This window comes from Lynx canadensis, chromosome B3 (assembly GCF_007474595.2).
Source record: "Lynx canadensis isolate LIC74 chromosome B3, mLynCan4.pri.v2, whole genome shotgun sequence".
NCBI lineage: Eukaryota > Metazoa > Chordata > Mammalia > Carnivora > Felidae > Lynx > Lynx canadensis.
In genome coordinates this window covers 121,475,310-121,495,712 of record NC_044308.2, presented here as the reverse complement: position 1 = coordinate 121,495,712, position 20,403 = coordinate 121,475,310, and the positions used below count along the sequence as shown (strand labels likewise).

General features: G+C 47.0%; 1 protein-coding gene across 1 annotated transcript in view; it reads right to left on the bottom strand.

Moving 5' to 3' along the window:
• Nucleotides 1–20,403, bottom strand: part of LRRC74A (leucine rich repeat containing 74A) — a 46,301-nt gene that overhangs the window by 9,059 nt on the left and 16,839 nt on the right. Inside the window, 9 exon segments of the mRNA XM_030319644.1 lie at nucleotides 1,551–1,646; nucleotides 4,989–5,183; nucleotides 5,621–5,654; nucleotides 5,656–5,725; nucleotides 10,266–10,350; nucleotides 10,727–10,776; nucleotides 15,753–15,849; nucleotides 16,844–16,951; nucleotides 19,712–19,884. Coding sequence (XP_030175504.1) covers nucleotides 1,551–1,646; nucleotides 4,989–5,183; nucleotides 5,621–5,654; nucleotides 5,656–5,725; nucleotides 10,266–10,350; nucleotides 10,727–10,776; nucleotides 15,753–15,849; nucleotides 16,844–16,951; nucleotides 19,712–19,884 — 908 coding nt within the window.

Here is a 20,403-nt window from a genome sequence, read left to right as displayed (position 1 = left end):
TTTCAGTTTCCCTGTATGTAAAATGGGAAAATGAGGGAAAGTTCTCGTTATGGGTTGAATTGTGTTCCCATCAAAAACATGCTGAAGTCCTGGGGCGCTTGGGTGGCTCAGTCGGTTAAGCGTCCGACTTCGGCTCAGGTCATGATCTTGTGGTCTGTGAGTTTGAGCCCCGCGTCGGGCTCTGTGCTGACAGCTCAGAGCCTGGAGCCTGCTTCGGATTCTGGGTCTCCCTCTCTCTCTGTCCCTCCCCTGCTCATGCTCTGTCTCTCTCTCTCTCAAAATAATTAAAGATTAAAAAAAAAAAAAAAGATGTTGAAGTCCTAACCCTTGGAAACCTGTGAATGTGACCTTATTAGGAAATAGGGTCTTTTCAGATGATCAAGTTAAGATGAGGTCATTAAGGTGGGCCCTAATCCAATATGACTGTGTCCTTATAAAAAGGGGCATTTGAATACAGAGACAGACATGCACGCGGGGAGAGCGCCATTTGAAGCTAAAGACAGAAATCAAGACGATGCTCCCACCAAGCCGAGGAACACCACAGATTGCCACCAAACCACCAGGAGCTGGCAGGAGCACAGCACGCATTCTTCCTCGTGGTCCTCTGAAGGAACCAGTTCTACCACGACCTTGATCTTGGGCTTTGGTTTACAGGACGGTGAGACAATACATTTGCGTGGTTTGAACAGCTCTAGGACATGGGTGCACTCTACCTGCCTCCCAGAGAAGGATCAAATGAGCCGAAGCCTACAAAATCCCTTTGGGGGAAACCGTATAAAGTGGCGGGCGGGTCTAGGATATTGTTTTTACCAGCTACCACCTCTCTGAGGATTCAGGCAAGAATACCTGGTCCAGTGAAGTCACCTCCTCAGGCCTTCCTCCTCCACCAGGGGGCCTTACCCTCAAATCTACTCAGTCAGCCAAGTCACGAAATAAGAATACAAGTTATTACATGTTTTAGGACTCAGATTCTAAAAGTTCTGTGATTCTGGGGGCGTCTAGGTGGCTCAGTCAGTTAAGCATCCAACTCCGGCTCAAGTCACAATCTTACGGTTCATGAGTTTGAGTCCCGCATTGGGCTCTGTGCTGTCAGTAAGCAGCCTGGGATTCTCTCTCTCCCTCTCCCTCTGCCCCTCCCCCACTTGCACGTGCTCATGCATGCTCTCTAAATCAATCAATCAATCAATACCAAAAAAGTTAAAAGTTCTATGATTCTGGAACCATTCTGGGGCCCAGGGCTGTACATCAGCAAAGGTGGCAGTGAACAAATTCTGTTCTGGGGGCCTCTCACCTTTGATTCTGGTGTTTCTGCTCTTAGACCCATCGGGATCTGGTAAATGATTTCACACCACAATGTTATCAACCGAACGGCTACTCCTATTAAAAGGACCCCAAGAGAAGGCCAAGTCGTACTCCAGAAGAGTGACCTTTTCATGGAGTATTTGTGTGAGGGCCCATGAGGGGACAGAGCTGTTGGCACTTGCCAACATAGCGTGGCCGTGGTACCTGGCATGCTCCCTGGTGCAAGCAACCACGATCTAATCACTTACAGAAATGTCAATCTCCTCCATCTTGGATTTGGGGTTCCTCTTGATGGACAGGATAAGTAACGTAGCCCCATCCATACTCACAGGGTTCAGGAAAAGCTGTGGGAGGAGGGGCGAGACAGAAGGAGGATGAGCTGGCTATAGGAGAGCCTGGCTCAGAGTGTGGCTTCCATTTCTTCCCATCAAATCGTAATCTCTATCTTCCACCCAGACTCCTCTGTAGGCATCTGTCTCCCTGTCTGTTTGTCCAGTCATCCATCCACCTACCCATCTCACTGCTCATCCATCCATCCATCCATCCATCCAGCATTTAGGAGGCCTGCCATGTGCCAGTTGCTGGGTTGAGTGCTAAGGGATGCACAGGCAGATGTGACAAGGTCTCTGCCCTCATGTAGCTTACACTCTACAGGGGGACACAGGCAAACAAGCACATGGTATCAGACGTGTGGGGAGGGCAGTGACAGAGAGGTACACACTGGTACTGCAGAAGCAAGGAAAGGGGCATCTGGTACAGTGGAGGGGACACTGGAGCTAAGCCTTGCGGGACTAATAGGGATTATTCTGGTCTGAAGAAGCAGGGCTAGGACCAGAGGAGGGAATGAGATGCACCAAAGAAGGCAAAGGGGAGGCAAGTGCAAAGGTGCAGAGGTGTTTGGGCAATAGCAAACATTTCATGAGCAGGAGCAGAAAGAACGAGGCCAAAGAACAGGGCTGGGCCAGATCACAGGGACCATGTGGACTTAGCTAAGCACTCAGGGCATTATTCCAATGGGGCTGGGAGCCAATGAAGCTTGGTGTGGTGGTTCACAGCAAGGAACATAGACCCCAGTGGCTCTGCTTACTAGCTTTCTGGCCTTGGGTTATTTCCCTGGCCACTGGGCACCGATCACTTAGGGCTACTCTGAGGATCCAATAAATCAATTCAAGCAAAGTATTCAAGAGAGTGCTTGGTACATAGTAAGCAGCAAACGAATGTTAGTTAATACTGTTGAAGGCTTTCCACCGGGTGGCTTCTTGATGAGGCAGCCAAAACTTAGCTTCTAGAATCCTTTGCTTGACTCCCTTCCCTGGGAACATCATTATTTTTCCAAGAGTAGGGAAAGGAGGGTGGCACTTGATGTGTTTAAAACTTTTTTCTTGGGGTGCGAGCCTGGCTCAGTCAGTAGAGCGTGTGACTCTTGATCTTGGGGTTATGAGTTCAAGCCCCACATTGGGCATGGAGCCTATTTAAAAAATAAAAATAAATCAGTAAAATTTTTTTCTTTCATTTTAAAACATTTACAAATTTTTTTTTAAATTTTTTTTTCAACGTTTTTTTATTTATTTTTGGGACAGAGAGAAACAGAGCATGAACGGGGGAGGGGCAGAGAGAGAGGGAGACACAGAATCGGAAACAGGCTCCAGGCTCTGAGCCATCAGCCCAGAGCCTGATGCGGGGCTCGAACTCACGGACCGTGAGATCGTGACCTGGCTGAAGTCGGACGCTTAACCGACTGCGCCACCCAGGCGCCCCAAAACATTTACAAATTTTAAGTATATTTAAACACGGGACAACGTGTTTAAACATTTAAACGATGATGCATGGTCATTATAGAAAAAATCCAAAAAGAGGTAGAAAAAAATGTTAAAGTCACCAGTACCACCACCAATTAGAGAAAATCCCTATTGCCATTTTGTTGAGGCAACCTTTCAATCTTGGAAGATGCAGGTTCTCTGCACTTTCCTTGGCTTCACGGTTCCACGGAGGCTGAGCCACTGGCAGGCTGCATCAGTCTCTCTTTGAGTTACTCCTCCTCCTGCTCTGGTCAGGCCTCGTTCCCAGCTCTCACTGTCACTAGACAGTCACCATGCTCCCTCCAGTGCTGGCAGTCTGACTTCCTTTTCACAGCTCTAAGGTGCTTGTCCTCTCGGATGGCAGCTCATTGTTGCTGATTTCTTCCTTTCTTTTTTTTTTAATTTTTAAATGTTTTATTTATTTTTGAGAGAGAGAGAGAGCGAGCGAGCATAAGTGGGGGAAAGGCAGAGAGAGAGAGAGAGAGAGAGAGAGAGAGAGAGAGAATCTGAAGCAGGCTCCAGGCTCCGAGCTGTCAGCACAGAGCCTGACGCGGGGCTCAAACTTGTAAACCACCATGAGCCGAAGCCAGATGCTTAACCGACTGGGCTACCCAGACGCCCAATCGCTGATTTCTAACTCCCGTCCTTCTCCACCAGCACCCCCACACCTGTGGTCCTCCCGCATTGCCCCCACATCTTGAGGAATTTGAACTGCAGCGGGGAAGCCTGGCAAGGCTGACTTCCTTGCCTCTCGAGCTACATCACCCGAGCAAGTCACAGAGCCTCAGCTTTCTCATCTGACAGGGGAGCTAGTGGAGCGCACGTCGGAGGGTCGGGCTGTGAGCCAGCAGCAAACCACCTGCCCCTGGCAGGAGCCCCAGAAAGGGAACCGGTAGTGGAAGTCCTCATCTTTCTTCTGTTTTCCAACCACCCAGGAGCTGCCATGTTATACATTAGCGTCTATAAGCCAATCAACTTAAAATGAAAGGTGGATCCACTCATTCACTTAGCTGACATTCATCAGGCATCTCCTATAGGCCCAGCACTAAGCTAGGCCCGGGGGAATAGTAATGGGCAGGACCAAACACAGTGTTCGCTCTCAGGAAGCTCTCATACCAGTGGAGATGACCAGTCAACTAGTCACTGAAATGAGAGTATAGGAAGAATCTTGAAGAAACCCCCGAGGCCGTGGCTGGACAACAAGGGAGAACATGGGGTAAACTGAGGCTGGAGAAGCACACCGGGGTGAGAGAACTGGATTTGCACCACAGGAGGCCACGAGTGGGGAGTCTAAGCTGGAGGGGACTAGATGGGAGGGGGGGTGGAAGTCAGACTTATGCTCAAACACACACTCTGGCTTCAGGGTGAAGCAGAGTCTGGAGGAGACCCAGGGAGAAGGAAGACTGGTTAGGAGTTGACATCATGCACCTGGTGACAGCAGAGGGTGACATTAGGTTTACAGGAGAGAGACAGTCAAGAACCTACGCACATGTGAAACATAAGGTGAATTTTCCCAATGATTCTCTCCAGCAATATGCAACTCCATCACTCTGCTCTCCCCACCCTCCCCCCACAGATACACACATACACACACACAGATGCGTGGACGCACAAGGACACAGGGACACGCACTGATACACACACATGGGCACAAGGATGCACAGACACACATGGATGCACACACACAGATGAACACACATAAACACGTGGATGCACACACACAGATGCATGGGTGTGCACGCACAGATATATACATGGATGCAGGCACACAAGCGTGGACACGTGGGTGCCATGGAAACACGGACGCACACAGAAGCATGGGCGTGCACACATGCACACGGACACACACACAAAGTGGCCCATCCCCAGCTTAAGTAAAGACTTTACCTTCAGAACTTTGAGGCTCTCATTGAACTCCAGTCCTTTGCTGATTTTGATGACTCCTTCGTTGCTGATGTCATTGCTGCTGACGTCTATGTAGACCAGGGAGTTGTTGAGCCTGAGGACCTCTCCCAGGGCCGTAGCCCCCTCATTCCCAAAGCCGTTCATAGAGAGATCCAGTTTCTGCAGGGTTACATTAGCCTCCGGGGAGGAAAAAGAACAGCACCAGCATCAAGGTTGCATGTGACTCACCCAGCCAAGAGGCCCTGGTTTCTCTCCCCTGCTGCCATCCAGACTGGGTGCTCAGTGGTCCCCAGGAGGGAGAGCTCAGTCAGATCCCTCCCAGTGGGGGGAGTCAGAGTCTGGTCATTCTTTACCCCTTAATTAAACTGCCCTCTTGAAGTATCCCCAAAGATGACACCAAGACCCCAGCAAGGTGAATCTGCTGAAGTAGGATTTATCCTAAAGAAGAAGGCACATCCAGGAATTGGGGAGGGATGCTAACAACGTGAAAGCACTTGATGAGAGCTCAGTGTGTACTCATCAGGGGGGTCATGAGGAAGAGGTTCAAGATGGGGGATGCGAAACCCTGACCATCCTCACTGGTTTCAACACACCACTGCCAGAGAGAGACTTACCCGGAGACCATTGCACAAGGCCACAGCTCCCCGTGTGGAACTGATTCCAGCTCAGATCCAGTGACTGGAGTCCTATATTGAGGGCTAGAGGAGGGAGGGAATCATCTCAGCATGCCCCAAATCCCAGAGAACCCACTCTCAGAGTTGACAGATAGCCATGACATTGGGGAATAAGGACTACTCAATACTCACTCAAAGTAAACGCTGGGGCAATAATTTTTCCATTATTCATTTAAACCCCAAATTGTAAGATGATTCCCAGTGTTGGCAGTAATGTAGTCAAATAATCATACTCCTGTATCGCAGGGGGCAAGCAAATTGCCACAATTTGGCAAATGTGAGGTGGTCACAGATATTTTGCTATCAGACTGTGTGTGCCCCCTCACACAGCAATATCACCCTGAGGCTCTTCCTAAGGAGACAGTGCAGGATATGAGAAGAGTGATTTATCAGGTGTTTATCATGGCATTACTTATAAAAGTAACATTCATGACTCACAGGGGAAGGGTAAAGTACAGAATAAACATCCATTTGGTAGAATGTTGTGCAACCATTACACTAGGAAGAGAGAGCATGGAGAACAGGGGTTGTATTTAGGAGGGAGGCTGTGGTGGGCAGGGCATATGACCCCACGTGATGTGTTTTTCCTGGAGAACTTCAGGAGCAGAGGTGGCTCCAGAAAGCTTTCGGGACACTATCACTTGTAAGTGCTGCAGCATCAGGCTTGTCTAGAAGCTGACTTGCACAGACGTTTTAACTTGCATAGAACTTTTTAACTTAAAATATTTTTCCTTATGTGCTGCGGAGGGTTGGGGAAAACATCATGTGGAAACACATCATCATCGTTATTTTTATTAGGGAGGGCGGATATGCTGAGGACACTGTTGGAAAGACGCTGAAGCACTCCTGAAGTTTTACTGGGTGGGAGGCATGGCCTTCAACCCTCAGGCCCAGGACGATGTCTTACTCTATTTTCTTCTCCATGGTCAGTGCCCTGTGTGCTGGTTGTGGGTCTCTTGTGTCAACAACCAGGAGCTACTTTGCATAAAGTGAACACAGTATCTTATTTTGAGAACAAACTTTCTCCCGCCTTCATCCTCTCCCTCATTCTCTCTCTCCCTTTATAATGTTTTTTTTTTTTTGTTTTTGAGAGAGAGAGAGAGAGTGTGTGTGCAAACTGGGGAGGGGAAGAGAGAGAGGGAGACACAGAATCCGAAGCAAGCTCCAGGCTCTGGACTGTCAGCACAGAGCCCAATGCGGGGCTTGAACTCAGGAACCGACTTCAGCTCAGGTCATGATCTTGCCGTTTGTGAACTGGAGCCCATCGGGCTCTGTGCTGCCAGCGGGGAGCCTGCTTCAGACCCCGTCTGCTCCTCCCCAGCTTGCCCGGGGCATGCTCAAACGTGCGCACGCGCTCTCTCTCTCTCTCTCTCTCTCTCTAACAATAAACTTTAGAAAAAGGTGTTTTAAAATTTAGATTTTTTTTTTTTAAGCTTTATTTTTAAGTAATCTCTACACAACATGGGGATTGAATTTACAACACCCGAGATCAAGAACTGCAGGTTTCAACTGAGCCAGCCGGGCATCCCTGAAATTTAGTTTTAGAATATTTTAAAAATCAGTTTTCAGATGGACTCAAATTGCCCCATAATGCTTGCAGACCTTGCTCCTTCCCTCAACCTGCCGGCCCTGAACCCTCTCTCCAGGAAGGTGCTGTTCATACATCACTGAGGGGGCGGCAGCAGAGAGATGGGAGAGCTCCCCCCTCCCGACAGGACAGACCCCCCGCCCCCGCATGCTCGCTCCTTCTCCTCGCTCTATTAGCGCTGCGCCCTGCCTGTCGGTTCCAGTCTCCGTGGCCGCCAGCCTTTTCAAGGATTCTGCTCCTGCCACCATCTCCTCTTCCTTCCCCAGACGCGTATCTTCCTTCCTTCCTATCAGCATCTTCCATCCTTGGGAACCTTCCCGCTCTCAAATCACCCATCTTTCTGGCGCAGCCTCGTCTCTGTGGGGCTTCTGCAGGTGCCCACGTTGCCTTTCACTTCTTGGCGTCCCATTTTCAACTCCACCCCCTGGGGGCGGGTCTCCACACTCACGGCACTTGTCAAGGTCACCAATATCTCCATGTTGACGAGTCCTGTGGTCGCTTTTCGACCTCATCTTATTTAACCACTAAGCAACACTTGACCCCGCCGAAGATTTCCCCCTTTTTGAAAGAATCCCTTACTTGGCTCCTGGATACTTCACCTTCCCCTCCTTGACTGACCACTCCTGCTCAGGTTCCTCCTCCCCGCCTCTGGTACACCTAAAGTGTCAGAGTGACCCAGGCAGCGATGGGACGGCTGCCTTCTCAACTCTATCACACTCCTTGCCAGGATCTCATCTCGCCCTGTGGTTTTAAATGCATTAGAATGCCTATAACTCCCAAGATGCGTGATCTCCAGTCCTGACCTGCTCACCAAGCTCTAAACCCATATAACAATCAGGTGTCTCCAGGTAGATGTCAAACAGGCAACACCAACATCACATGGCCAAAATGGGAATTTTGGCTCCTGACTCATGTCCCTCCATACCTGTTACTCCCTGAGTTTTCCCTCCAACCAGTTCCTGAAACAAAATAACCAGGCATCCATCTTTCTCCCTTTCCTTCGTTCGCACATCAGCAAGTGGGTTTGGCTTTACTTCCAAAGTAAGTCTGGATCCATTCACTCCTCTCTATTACTACCTCCTCCCTCAGCTCCAGCTATTGTCCTGTCTTGCCTGGACTACGGCATTAGCCTCCTACTGGCCTCCCTTCTTCCATTTTTTTTAAGTGTCATTAACATACAATGTTATGTTACTTTCAGGTGTACAATGTATTGATTCAACAATTCTATACACAGCATTTACCCACTGTAAGTGTATCACCATCTGTCGCCAAACAATGCTATTACAGTAGTGTTGACAATATTCTCTATGTTACACTTTTCATCTCCATGAACTGGAAGTTTGTACCTCTTAATCTGCTTTGCCTATTTCACCCATGCCCCCCCTTCCTCGCCCCCCCCCCGCCCCCCTGCTGCTCCTGGCAGCCACCAGTTTGTTCTCTGTATTTAAGAGTCTGGTTGTCTTCAGTTGTGTTCTTCATAAAACTGCGTAAAACGTCACAAAACAGTTCCTTAGAGGAACTGCAAATCAAGCCATGTCACTCCCCTGCATTAACGTCCTTCAATGGCTTCGCAGCACATGGAGAATAAAATCCAGATTTCATGCACCTCATGGCCCACAAAGCCTGACCTTAGCGGCTGCAGGCCACCTTGGTGACCTCCTCCTTCCATTCCCTTCCCCTGCTCTGCTGCAGCCACAGGGTTCTAAACCACCCCCCCCCCCCCAGTCTGTTCTTTCCCTCCTGGAATGCTGTGCTTCTGGAACTTAGCATGGCTGACTCTTCTTTGATATTCAGGTTTCAGCAAAAAGCCACCTTCCCTGTAGGGCTTTTTCTCACTCCTCCACCTAAAGTAGCATCTCCTTTGCTCATAATGACCCCCCCCCCACTAATTTCCCCAGGAATGAACACTTAGGTTCTTTCTTTCCTTTCTTTTTTTCTTTCTTTCTTTCTTTCTTTCTTTCTTTCTTTCTTTCTTTCTTTTTTTCTTTTTTAAAATTTATAAACAAATCTGCAGTGAACCTCCTCGGACATCTCTCTCTGCATACGTGTGAGAGCTTCTCCGAGACATGCACAGGTGAATTGCTATATCAAAGAATACATTTTTAATTTCACTAAATACTGTCAAACTAATCTCCAAGGTGCCTTTACCTAGCAGCCTTCAGAGAGTTCTTATTTCTCCCTTGTGTTTACTTCACTGGATGTTCTCTCACTTGTAATTTCTGCAGCTTCGGTAGATGACAAGGGGAATCTTTTGTTTGTTTTTGCATTCCTCTAATTACTAAAGAGCTTAGGAATTTGGCTTTCTGTTTTCACTGTCCATAGGCCTTGACCATTGTTTTATTGGGAGTATTTATCATTGTCATGGACTCTGTAGGATCTTTTATCAATATTCTAAAGACAAATTTTTTATATTATACAAATACTGCAACTATCTATTTTCTGTCACTTATCTTTTAACATTGCCCAATCTTTTATCATAAATAAGTTTAAAACTTATTGTTGTCAAGTAAATGAATCATTTTTGTTACAGTTTATGCCCACTGTGCATATTTAATAATCCTTTGCTCCTTGAGGTCAGCAAGTATGTTTTTCTAGTCATTTTATAGTTTTTAAAAAATGTTTTATTTGTTTAGTTATTTGAGAGAGACCATGAGTGGCAAAGGGGCAGAACGACGAGGGGGACAGAGGATCTGATGTGGGCTCTGCACTGACATGCCGACAGCAGTGAGCCTGACGCGGGGCTCAAACTCATCAACTGTGAGATCATAACCTGAGCCACAACTGAGCCACCCAGGCACCCCTGTTTTTCTAATCATTTTAAAGTTTTACTTCCCGCATCTAGGTGCTCGCTCCACTTTAAATGTATTTGGGGTGTGGTTTACATCACTTTTTATAACCAGAACGTTCAATAACAATAAAAACCAGGAGATGCAGCTCTGACAGGTGACTGTCTGCCGAGTGCCCTCTCCTAGGCTGGCCCCTTGCCCCCGTGGGGACTCACCCAGCATCTGCCCCGGTGTTCTCCTCCCTTATCAGAGAACTCGTTGTGGCTGAGATCCAGTGTCTTAATTCGGTAATTGGCCTGGAGAGAGAAACGGTGCAGAGAGAGGTGATTTTTGTCTTTTATGTGACCGCAAATACCTCTCTTATCTCAGGGCATTGTGATGGAGGGCTCCCACACACCAAAAATCGGGTGGACTAGAGTTTTTAGACTGAAGATGACTTCTTGTGCATTTTTTTGTTTAACCGTCGGTGACTGCTAGGAGGGTCTAGTCCCATCCAAACAGCCCTCCCTCTGCTGCGCTTTGGTCAGGATCGGCAGAGTTCAGCCACTCACCAGCTCCCTAAACATTCAAGTGACCTCACTTCTCTATACCAAGAGCCACCCTCCAGATCCCCCACATCTCCCAGGGCCATTCCCCACAGGGCTGGGTTGCTCCTGCCCCCTTGTTACTTACCGAGAAGGCTTGGCAGAACAACTCTGCGGATTCGTCCTTGAAGTTATTTCCTGTAGTGAAGGTGGGTGTTTGCAATGCTGTCCAGACTAGGGCTCCCTCACCCTCCTGCATTCTAGCCCTGCCAGTCTCTCCCCTTTGCAACCATCAGCCACAGGAAAGGTGGCAAGTGCTTAAAGCAAATATATGGACACGGAAGAAAACAAGAGAAAAGAGCGCAACTATTTGCCATCCCCTTTAACACCCCTTCCTTTCTCTGCCATGATAGCTCGGGGAGTTCCAGAAGTCAGTACAGCATGCCCTGTGCCCCCACTGGCAGCATCGACCCCTAGCTTAGCGCCTAAATTCTGTAACATTATTAAAAATACGAATCCAGCGGCAGGGCCATGACCAGAGAGGCACAAGTGAGGCACTCCCTCTGTGTGCAAAATCTAAGCTCTGTAATCACAGGGAGTAACGTCTTAATATTTGTAAAAGTCAAAACTAATGCAAGACATCTATGATCAACAAAATTGTATTTTTTTAATGTTCACTTATTTATCTTGAGAGAGAGTGTGTGTGTGACCAGGGGAGGGGCAGAGAGAAAGGGAGAGAAAGAATCCCACGCAGGCTCTGAGCTACCAGCACAGAGCCCGCCAACGTGGGGGCTCAAAGCTACTAACCGTGAGATCATGACTTGAGGTGAAATCAAGAGTCAGATGCTTAACTGACTGAGCCACCCAGGCGCCCCTCAAAATTTTTAAATTTTAAATAAAGGCAGGATCTGACCCTGTACTTGAATGGTTAGGCCTCACTCACCTCACCAATAACCTGTCCCTGTTGGATCCTATTTTATATTTAAAGTGTGGATATTTTGTTCACCACAGGCATTTTTCGCATTATTTTTGACTTTGACAAATATTGCAACAGGATATTATTTACTTAGTTACTGACTTTTTTGAGCCCCTTGAGTTCTGTGATCGAGGTGTGTGCCTTCCTCATCTTACTCTCACCCCAGCCCTGCTGAATAGTTTAAAAGATTTCTGGAAAATATATGCGATTTCTGGGAAATAAATGATATAGAGACTTATCCCCAAATTTCTTCTTTAAACCCTTAATAATCTTTGTATCTCTAGCACCTAAATAGTGCCTGGCACATGATAGGTGCTCCGTAAATGTTCCTGAATGAATGAATGAGTCCACCTAGACACAAATGCTTCTTGGTTGTATTTGTACCAGTGCAATAAAACGAGATGATAAGCTAGTCAATGTGTAAAATTAGGTTATTAGCTATTCAAATTGTTGTGTCTACATCAGTGGTTACAAATAGTACGGAGCTGGCAGTAACAGAGTCATTTGGGAAGTCTGATAAAATACAGATTCCCAAACCCCTCCCTTTCAAGATTCTGATTCAGCAGTCTGGGATAGGGCTGGGTAATTTGTATTTTTACAGAGCTTTCTGTATTATTTAATGTTATATTAGAGGTGTTAGCCAATGCGACTAGAAAAATCATTAGGAGCTGCAGCTATTGGAAAGAAGAGACAAAACTCCCATAATTTACAGACATGATCGCCTGCCTAAATAATCCAAGAAAATTAACTGACAGAATGTTAGAACGAATAAGATAATTCAATAAAGTCACTGGACATAGGATCAACGTACAGAAATTAATAGCTGCCAGACATATCAGTAATAACCACTTAGAATATATGATAGAAAAAACATTCTGTTCACACAGGAATAAAATGATAAAACACCTGGGCCTGATATGAAATGTGCAGGATTTCTAATGGAATAAAAGCATAGGACTTTATTGAGGAAGATAAAAAAAAGACTTGAAGAAACAGAGGTAAACCCAGTGCTTGAAATTTGGACCCAAGCGCTGACCTCAACATCCACACATTTAATCATTCTGATTCACAGATAACTTGCTGATAGCCAAAACGGACGTAGTACAGGGAAACAGAAAACAGTTCATTGTAGAACTGTAACCTGGTACCATCTTCTTTTTTTTTTTTTTTTCAAATGTTTATTTATTTTGAGGAAAAGGGTGAGCGGGGAAGGGGCAGAGAGAGAGAGAGAGAGAGAGAGAGAGAGAGAGAGAAAGGGAGAGAGTCTCCCAAGCAGGCTCCTTGCTATCAGCACAGAGCCTCATGCAGGGCTCCATCCCACGAAACACGAGATCATGACCTGAGCCGAAATCAAGAGTCAGATGCGTAACTGACTGAGCCACCCAGGCGCCCCTAGGCCGTTTTTTTTTTTTTTTTTAATGCTTATTTATTTTTGAGACAGAGAGAGACAGCGCATGAATGGGGGAGGGTCAGAGAGAGAGGGAGACACAGAACCCGAAGCAGGCTTCAGGCTCTGAGCTGTCAGCACAGATCCCGACGCAGGGCTCGAACCCATGGACCGTGAGATCATGACCTGAGCCGAAGTTGGACGCTTAGCGGACTGAGCCACCCAGGTGCCCCCCTAGGCTGTTTTTAAAAGTTATCTCTACACCCAACGTGGGGCTCAAACTCAACCCTGAGATCAAGAGTCACACATTCTCCTGACTGAGGCAGCTAGGCGCCCCTGGCACGGTCTTCTTGAGGGGAGATTTGGAAATTCTTTTTCAACTTCAGAAAAATAGGTGTATCTTTTTATATTCCGTAATTTTGCTCTTGGGTGTCTATCTAGAAATACTAGAACATATGTCCAAAAGTTGCATGTACAAGAAAGTTCTTTAAAAATTATTTGAAAGATTGAAAAACTGGAAATGTGCCCCTTCCATACACACACAAATGGAGAGAGGTTAGATAAACTATGCTATATCCATCCCACGGAATACTATCCAGCTGTTCCAGAGAATGAGATAAATCTATTTGCTATAGAAATAGGAGATATATTTAGAGTGAAAAAGAGGAAATTGGAGAAGAGAACCTGATATGTCATATAACATTTATATTAAAAATTACACAAACTCTATTTTTGCATTTTCTCTCTGGATACTTTTAAGATCTTTTTATTTTAGATGTTTTTTCTATGATATATTCAGGGGTGGACTTCTTTTTATTTACCTTATGAAGGACTCACTAGGATTCCTGCATCTGAGAATTCAGCAATTCAGGACATGTCAGCTATTGTTTGCTTAGATATCACTGCTCATCCATTCTCTTCTTCTGGAACTCCAATGAGCTCTGTTGGGTCTCTCTCTCTCTCTCATATATATATATATATATAGAGAGAGAGAGAGAGAGAGAGATGTCTATATACATCTCTATATAGATATAGATAGATAGATGCAGAGATTACTTAAAAATAAAATCTTTTAATATAATTTTTGAAAGATTTTATTTTTAAGTAATCTCTGCATCCAATGTGGGGCTCAAAGTCACCACCCCAAGATCAAGAGTCATATGGTCTACCATCTGAGCCAGCCAGGAGTCCCTCATCCTTTTATATATTTTTTTATCTTTTATGTCCTCTATATCTTAAAAAAAATTTTTTTTAACGTTTATTTATTTTTGAGAGAGACAAGAGACAGAATGCGAGTGGGTTAGGGGCAGAGAGAGAGGGAGACACAGAATCCGAAGCAGGCTCCAGGCTCTGAGCTGTCAGCACAGAGCCCGACTCAGGGCTTGAACTCGAGCTGAGAGATCATCACCTGAGCCGAAGTCACTTAACCGACTGAGCCACCCAGGCACCCCCTATCTTTATCTTTCTGTACTGCAAAGGATTTTCAAGGTCATTAATTTTATTCACCCGATTCTAATTTGCTGTTAAATGTATCCATTGAGTCTCTAGTTTGAATGATTATATACTTGCCATTTCCAGAAATTCTATTTTGGGGAGGTCTTTTAAAAAACAGTATTTTGGGGCGCCTGGGTGGCGCAGTCGGTTAAGCGTCCGACTTCAGCCAGGTCACGATCTCGCGGTCCGGGAGTTCGAGCCCCGCGTCAGGCTCTGGGCTGATGGCTCAGAGCCTGGAGCCTGTTTCCGATTCTGTGTCTCCCTCTCTCTCTGCCCCTCCCCCGTTCATGCTCTGTCTCTCTCTCTGTCCGAAAAATAAATAAACGTTGAAAAAAAAAAAAAAAAACAAAACAAAACAAAAAAAAACAGTATTTTGTTCTTGTGTGTTTTTATTTTTATGTTCTTAATCATATTAAACATAGTTTACTGTTGGGGTCGAGATATCTGTTTGCTTGCAGTTTTAGTTAATTAATAGTGCTTCTATGCAGTTGGAAGATAAATTATACGGTCACCAAATGTACAGTTTATTTCTGATAATTCTATTTTCTGCAGTCCTTGAGGGTCTGATGCTGCTGCTTGTTAGAATCTGGCTGCTCTCACGGTGTTTTGTGTCCTTGTTTTGCAATTTTGGACTCTGAGCTCATCTTCATGGGAGCTTTATCTGTGGGAATCCCAAGCAGCCTGCAGCCTGGGTCAAGGGTCATTCCTCCAATGAGGTTTTCTGTTTGTGTCTGTTGCATGCCCCAGGGTATTACCCGTATAGGACGACTTAGGTTAATTTCTTAGGGGTTCCAGGACCCTGAAGACAGTATAAACTCAAACCACAAACCTGGGTTCTCAAGTGACTTTTTTTTTTTTCTGTGAGAGAGACAGATAACAGACTAATTAAAAAGTGAGTGTACAATAAGGGGCCAGGGGGCAATAAATGCTGTTAAGAAAAAACAAGTAATGGAAACAGGATAGTGATGGTGATGGAGGAGAGGGGAGGGAAGTCCCCTCAGGAGATGACATTTGAGCAGGAGCACGGATAAAGCAACAGAGTGAGCCATGCAGTTATCTGGGGTAGAGACTTTCAAGCAGAGGCAGGCATGCTGCTGAGTGAATCAGAAGTTTCTTGTTTGGGAAAGCCAGCAAGCCAGTGTGGCCACGGGGAGGGGGAAAGGATGACTGGAAGGGTTTAGCGGGTGTGGACACAGTTTTCTGATCTCAGAACTCGGAGGGGCCTGGTCTGGCTCACTTAGACCCTGGATTCTCCCTGCCCTTCCCCTTCTCTTCTTTTCATCCCTTTGTCCTCTCCCACCTCTTCCGAGGGCTCACCTGAAAGCTGGAGGTTCAAGAGCGAAGAGGTATTTCTCTGAAGAAATTCTGAGATGGTGCTGGCCCCCTTCAAGCCAAGATCATTGTTGGAAATATTCTAAAAGGCAAGAACACATTCATGTGTGTAAAAATCCCACCCAAGGGCCCTTACTAACGAATGGTGCCAGTGTGAGCCTTACTTGAGGCCTGCACCAGGGAGTAGGGCTGGGTGGGGAGAGGGGCAGGAGAGGAGGAGCAGGATGGATTAGGAAGAGCAAAGGAGCAGAGGACCATGGGAACTCAGCCCTCCTAATGCCTGGCTGGAGGGCCCCTCCCACTGGTCTCAGTTTTTCTGAAGTTGGCTTTGGTGACTCCCCACCTCGCCAGTTCAGCTCTAGCACTTTAGATAAGCACACTGTACATTTCTTTTTTGAAATCCAAGAGAGCTTTGTTTAGTTTGGTGTAAGGCAATTGAAAAATTAGCTTTGAGTAATTCATTGTTATAAATTCCATTCATTGATTGGTGAAGCATGAATGAATCTGCTGGGGATACGCAGGGATACAAATGGACACATTCCTTTCAGGCGAGTGGGAGGGACGTTCATATAAACCAGCCATTATTATCATAATTGTTTCTCCCCTCTCTTTTTCCCCTTTCTTTTTTTTTTTTTTGTGGTAAAAATAGACATAACACAACATTTACCATCTTAGCCGTTTTTAAGGGTATAGCTCCGTGGTCTCAAGTATATTCACCTGGTTGTGCAACTATCACCATCATCTATCTCCAGGCACATTGTGTTTGATGAAAGTATTTCGTGTCTTTATTTTAGGTTCACTTTAGAGTGACTCTGCAGAAATAAGGGCTTATAAGGTGCAGACAGAATTGGTTTCTTAGGGTTCCTGGGACCACAGGGAACACAGCTCCCCTCCCAACCCTCCCCGCGGCCAGCCTCGGATGTGTGGCCCTCCTCTGAGGAGTCACATCTGGAGGAGAGGGCCTCCAGGCTGCAGAAAGCCGGAGGCTGGCCAGGGCTTGGGCAGGGGCCTCTGGCCCATGTCGGGTGTGTTCCGAGAGCCCAGGTGGTAGGGATCGGCAGAGCAGAGCACAGTACCAAGTCTTGCAGATAGTAGTTCTCTTGCAGCATCTGCACCAGGCTCAAGGTGCCCTCCTCCATGATACAGTTGTCTGCCAGCTCCAGGGTGACAACACTCGTGTTGGACTTCAGCCGCCACAAGAGGAGGGGGAGAAAGACAGAGGTAGTCGGCGACCTAGTCAGTTCCCTGCCCTTTCCCAGAACCCGTCCTCTCTCTTGACCATCCCAGCCTTTTCAGAGGGTACGGAGAGGCAGGCTAGCAATTCTGGAGAAAGCACAGGGATGATCCATTCCGCTGAGTTTTGCCAGCACAATATGCTTATTCTGGGCACCTCCACCAAAGGGGGCTCTGCAGGGGAATTTAGAAAGGGGACATTAAAACGATGAAATCCTGGGGCGCCCGGGTGGCTCAGTCAGTCAAGCCTCCAACTTCAGCTAAGGTCATGATCTCAGGGTTCATGAGTTTGAGCCCCACATCGGGCTCTGGGCTGACAGTGTGGAGCCTGGAGCCTGCTTCAGATTCTGTGTCTCCCTCTCTCTCTGCCCCTCCTCCGCTAGTACTCTCTCTCTCTCAAAGATGATAAACACTAAAAAAAATTTTTTTTAAGTAAAAAAAAACAATCCCTAAAAAAACAATGAAATCCCACAGGGATGAGCTAAACAGACTGTAGCTCTTTCTCAGGGAGGAGAGAAGCTGTGACCTACTCTGACATTAAGGAGAAGTTGATGCCTTTAATAAAGGTATTTAAACATAAGGCATTTACTGTGCCTGTTTCTTTCACAGGTCTTTCTTCTAGTTTAGGCTCTGGCTTATCTGGTACTTTCTTTCAGTCAGGACGTTGTCCCAAGGCTGTTTGGAAGGACCTGGATTTCAGTCTTAAGTATCCATATCCAAGCTAGTCAGCACTCCCACAGGCAGCAAGGAGAGAGGAAGCGACGTGCAGCATGAGGGCCCGGGGTCAGCTCTAGTCAGGACTGTTATTCTTCCCTTCCCCACCTCAGTTCCGGTGCAGAAAGGTATGAAGAATAGACACATCTTTGGATTTGGGTATTCTCAAAGTGCACCAAGCGGCAGGAGAGGCAGCCACCGGGAAGGAGTCCTAGCCCCCCCACAAAGAGCAAATGTGACAGCTCGGATAACACAGCGCCTAACAGTCCACCCAGGGCCTTCACCAAGTGCCTTCTGGCCTCAGCTCTCCGAGGTGGGAAAAATTCCATTGTGTGCAGAGGCAAGGGTCAAGGCTCAGGGGGCCAGGTGTCAGTTAGTGCCCAGCATCGGGGGCCGGACGACCAGTTGCATAGTCACCCTGGGGACTAGCGCAGTGTGTGGGGCAGCGGGCAGAGCCCGCACCAGGCCTGTCCACATTCACGTCACACAGGCCAGTGGCCGCTGGTTGTTCTTTGTGCCAGTTTCTGGAGAAACAAGGATGAGCAGAGGACATCCCTGCACCCCGCCAAGCACGAGGGCGTCGAGGCAGGCAGGTGAGAGATGGACGGGAAGCATGAGATATGAGCACTACCATCAGCGTGCTTTTAAGCCGAGCCAGGGAAACACAACGTGTGCAAAGTTAAACAGTACAAAAGATAAATAACAGTTCAGTCCCCCAGCATGTCACAGTGATTAATTGTCAAATTAGTGACACAGAGAATCAGGGAAAAAGAAACTCCCCCCCAAACAGAAACTGTTGTCACTAAGAGGCAAGCAGCCCAAGTCCCGAGAGAATTGCATTATCCGTTTTTTTCGTGAAACTCATGCAGTAATGGTGCATTCCTAACACCTCATTAATCAGTCTTTCAACACTCAATAAATTTCAAGATGTCTTTGTTCTTTCTGTGCTCTTCCCCTCTTTCCTCCCTCCTCCAGAAAGCAGCACGATCTCGTATTTCACGTGGCCTCTTAATGGGCATGTGCCAAATGCAAATGCTATGATATTTCCCAAAATGAATGAGTGCTTTTTTTTTTTTAAATCAAACTTTCTCTTTACCGTCCTAAATGAACAAACAGTGTTGTGCTGACATACAGTTGTTACATGATCTGTTTTTCTGGGATGGAAGCTGGTTTGTATACAATCAATTATAATTATATAAGGCTATGATGAATTCAAGGTCAAGTCCTTGGTTGCTCATGCCAGGCTGAGAGAGAGAGAGAGAGAGAGAGAGAGGACATTATTCCTATGCAAAAACATGAGTTATTTTACAGTGTGATCTTTTTAAGAATTGCAACATTGCAAAATGGGGCGCCTGGGTGGCTCAGTCGGTTACGCGTCCGACTTCGGCTCAGGTCATGATCTCACGGTCCATGAGTTCGAGCCCCACGTCGGGATCTGTGCTGACAGCTCAGAGCCTGGAGCCTGCTTCCGATTCTGTGTCTCCTTCTCTCTCTGACCCTCCCCCGTTCATGCTCTGTCTCTCTCTGTCTCAAAAATAAATAAACATTAAACAAAACAAAAATAAAGTGGCTGCACTATTTAAAAAAAAAAAAGAATTGCAACATTGCAAAAGGCAAACTTTGAATAGAACAGCTCAGTAGTGAACACCTTTATAGCAAAGGTGAGCTTTGGAATTGAGATCCAGGCTGGCATTTTGTATCATGCACCAGCATTAGTGACAAGCCGAGCCACTTACCTGTGGCTGCTGCCTTTACTTCCTGAATCAGAAAGAGCATAGACTTCCAAAGCCAAGGTCCCTAGCAGCACCCTTCCCAGGAGCCAGTGGGGCATCCATGCCTATTACGTAAATCGACTGGCAGTCAAGCAGAGCCTAGGGCAGGGCGGGCATAAAGCTTGCAATTTAGGATCCCATGGGGGGTCTCTCTGAGTCTTGAGCCCACTACTCTGTCAACCCCCACCTCTACCCATCATCAAGGGCCCCCATTAGCATGCTCACCACCAGGGCTATGGCAATAGCCTTGGTACCACTGGGTCCCAGCCCATGGTGGTTGAGGTTCACGTAGGACTCCTCCATGTTCCGGATAAAGTAGGAGACGGGCACTACACCCACCAGTTTGCAGGCCTCCAGGTACAGCTCCCTTTGTCCGGTGGTGAAAAGTTTCTCCGTATCTACACAAAAAAATGGAGGAAGTGGGGTTTTTCTTCCATCTTTGCCTCATTTCTCCTCTAACCCTGGGCCAAGTACGCTTCTGCCCGGTGTCCCCTCTGCCTGAGGATGTCCCTGTGGGTGTGTGTGGTGGAGGGCAGCTCTAATCGGAAGACGGCCAGAGGCGGGAGGGGGAGACCCAAACTCCAGAAAGCCCCAAATCTCCCTCTGAGTAAGAGATAAGGCCCCTGGTTTTAGGCCCCAAGCCTTCCCAGGAGAGGGAGCAGCGTGCCCACACCTTCCCGTGTTGCCCACATCCAGGACTGATTATCAAGGATGCATAAAGGCCAGCTCTCTTGTCCACCTTGGGATGGCTCTGAAAGGCCAAACCGAAAGCTGATTTGTGACGGCTGAAGGAACCTCTATTTGTTTCAGTTTCACTACCACTATTGAACTGAGAGCCACAAATAAAGCCTTACTAAAGATTTAGAGAGGTTCCAACTTTCAAAACCCCAAGTGGGACTGAGTGGGTTTCTCAAGGT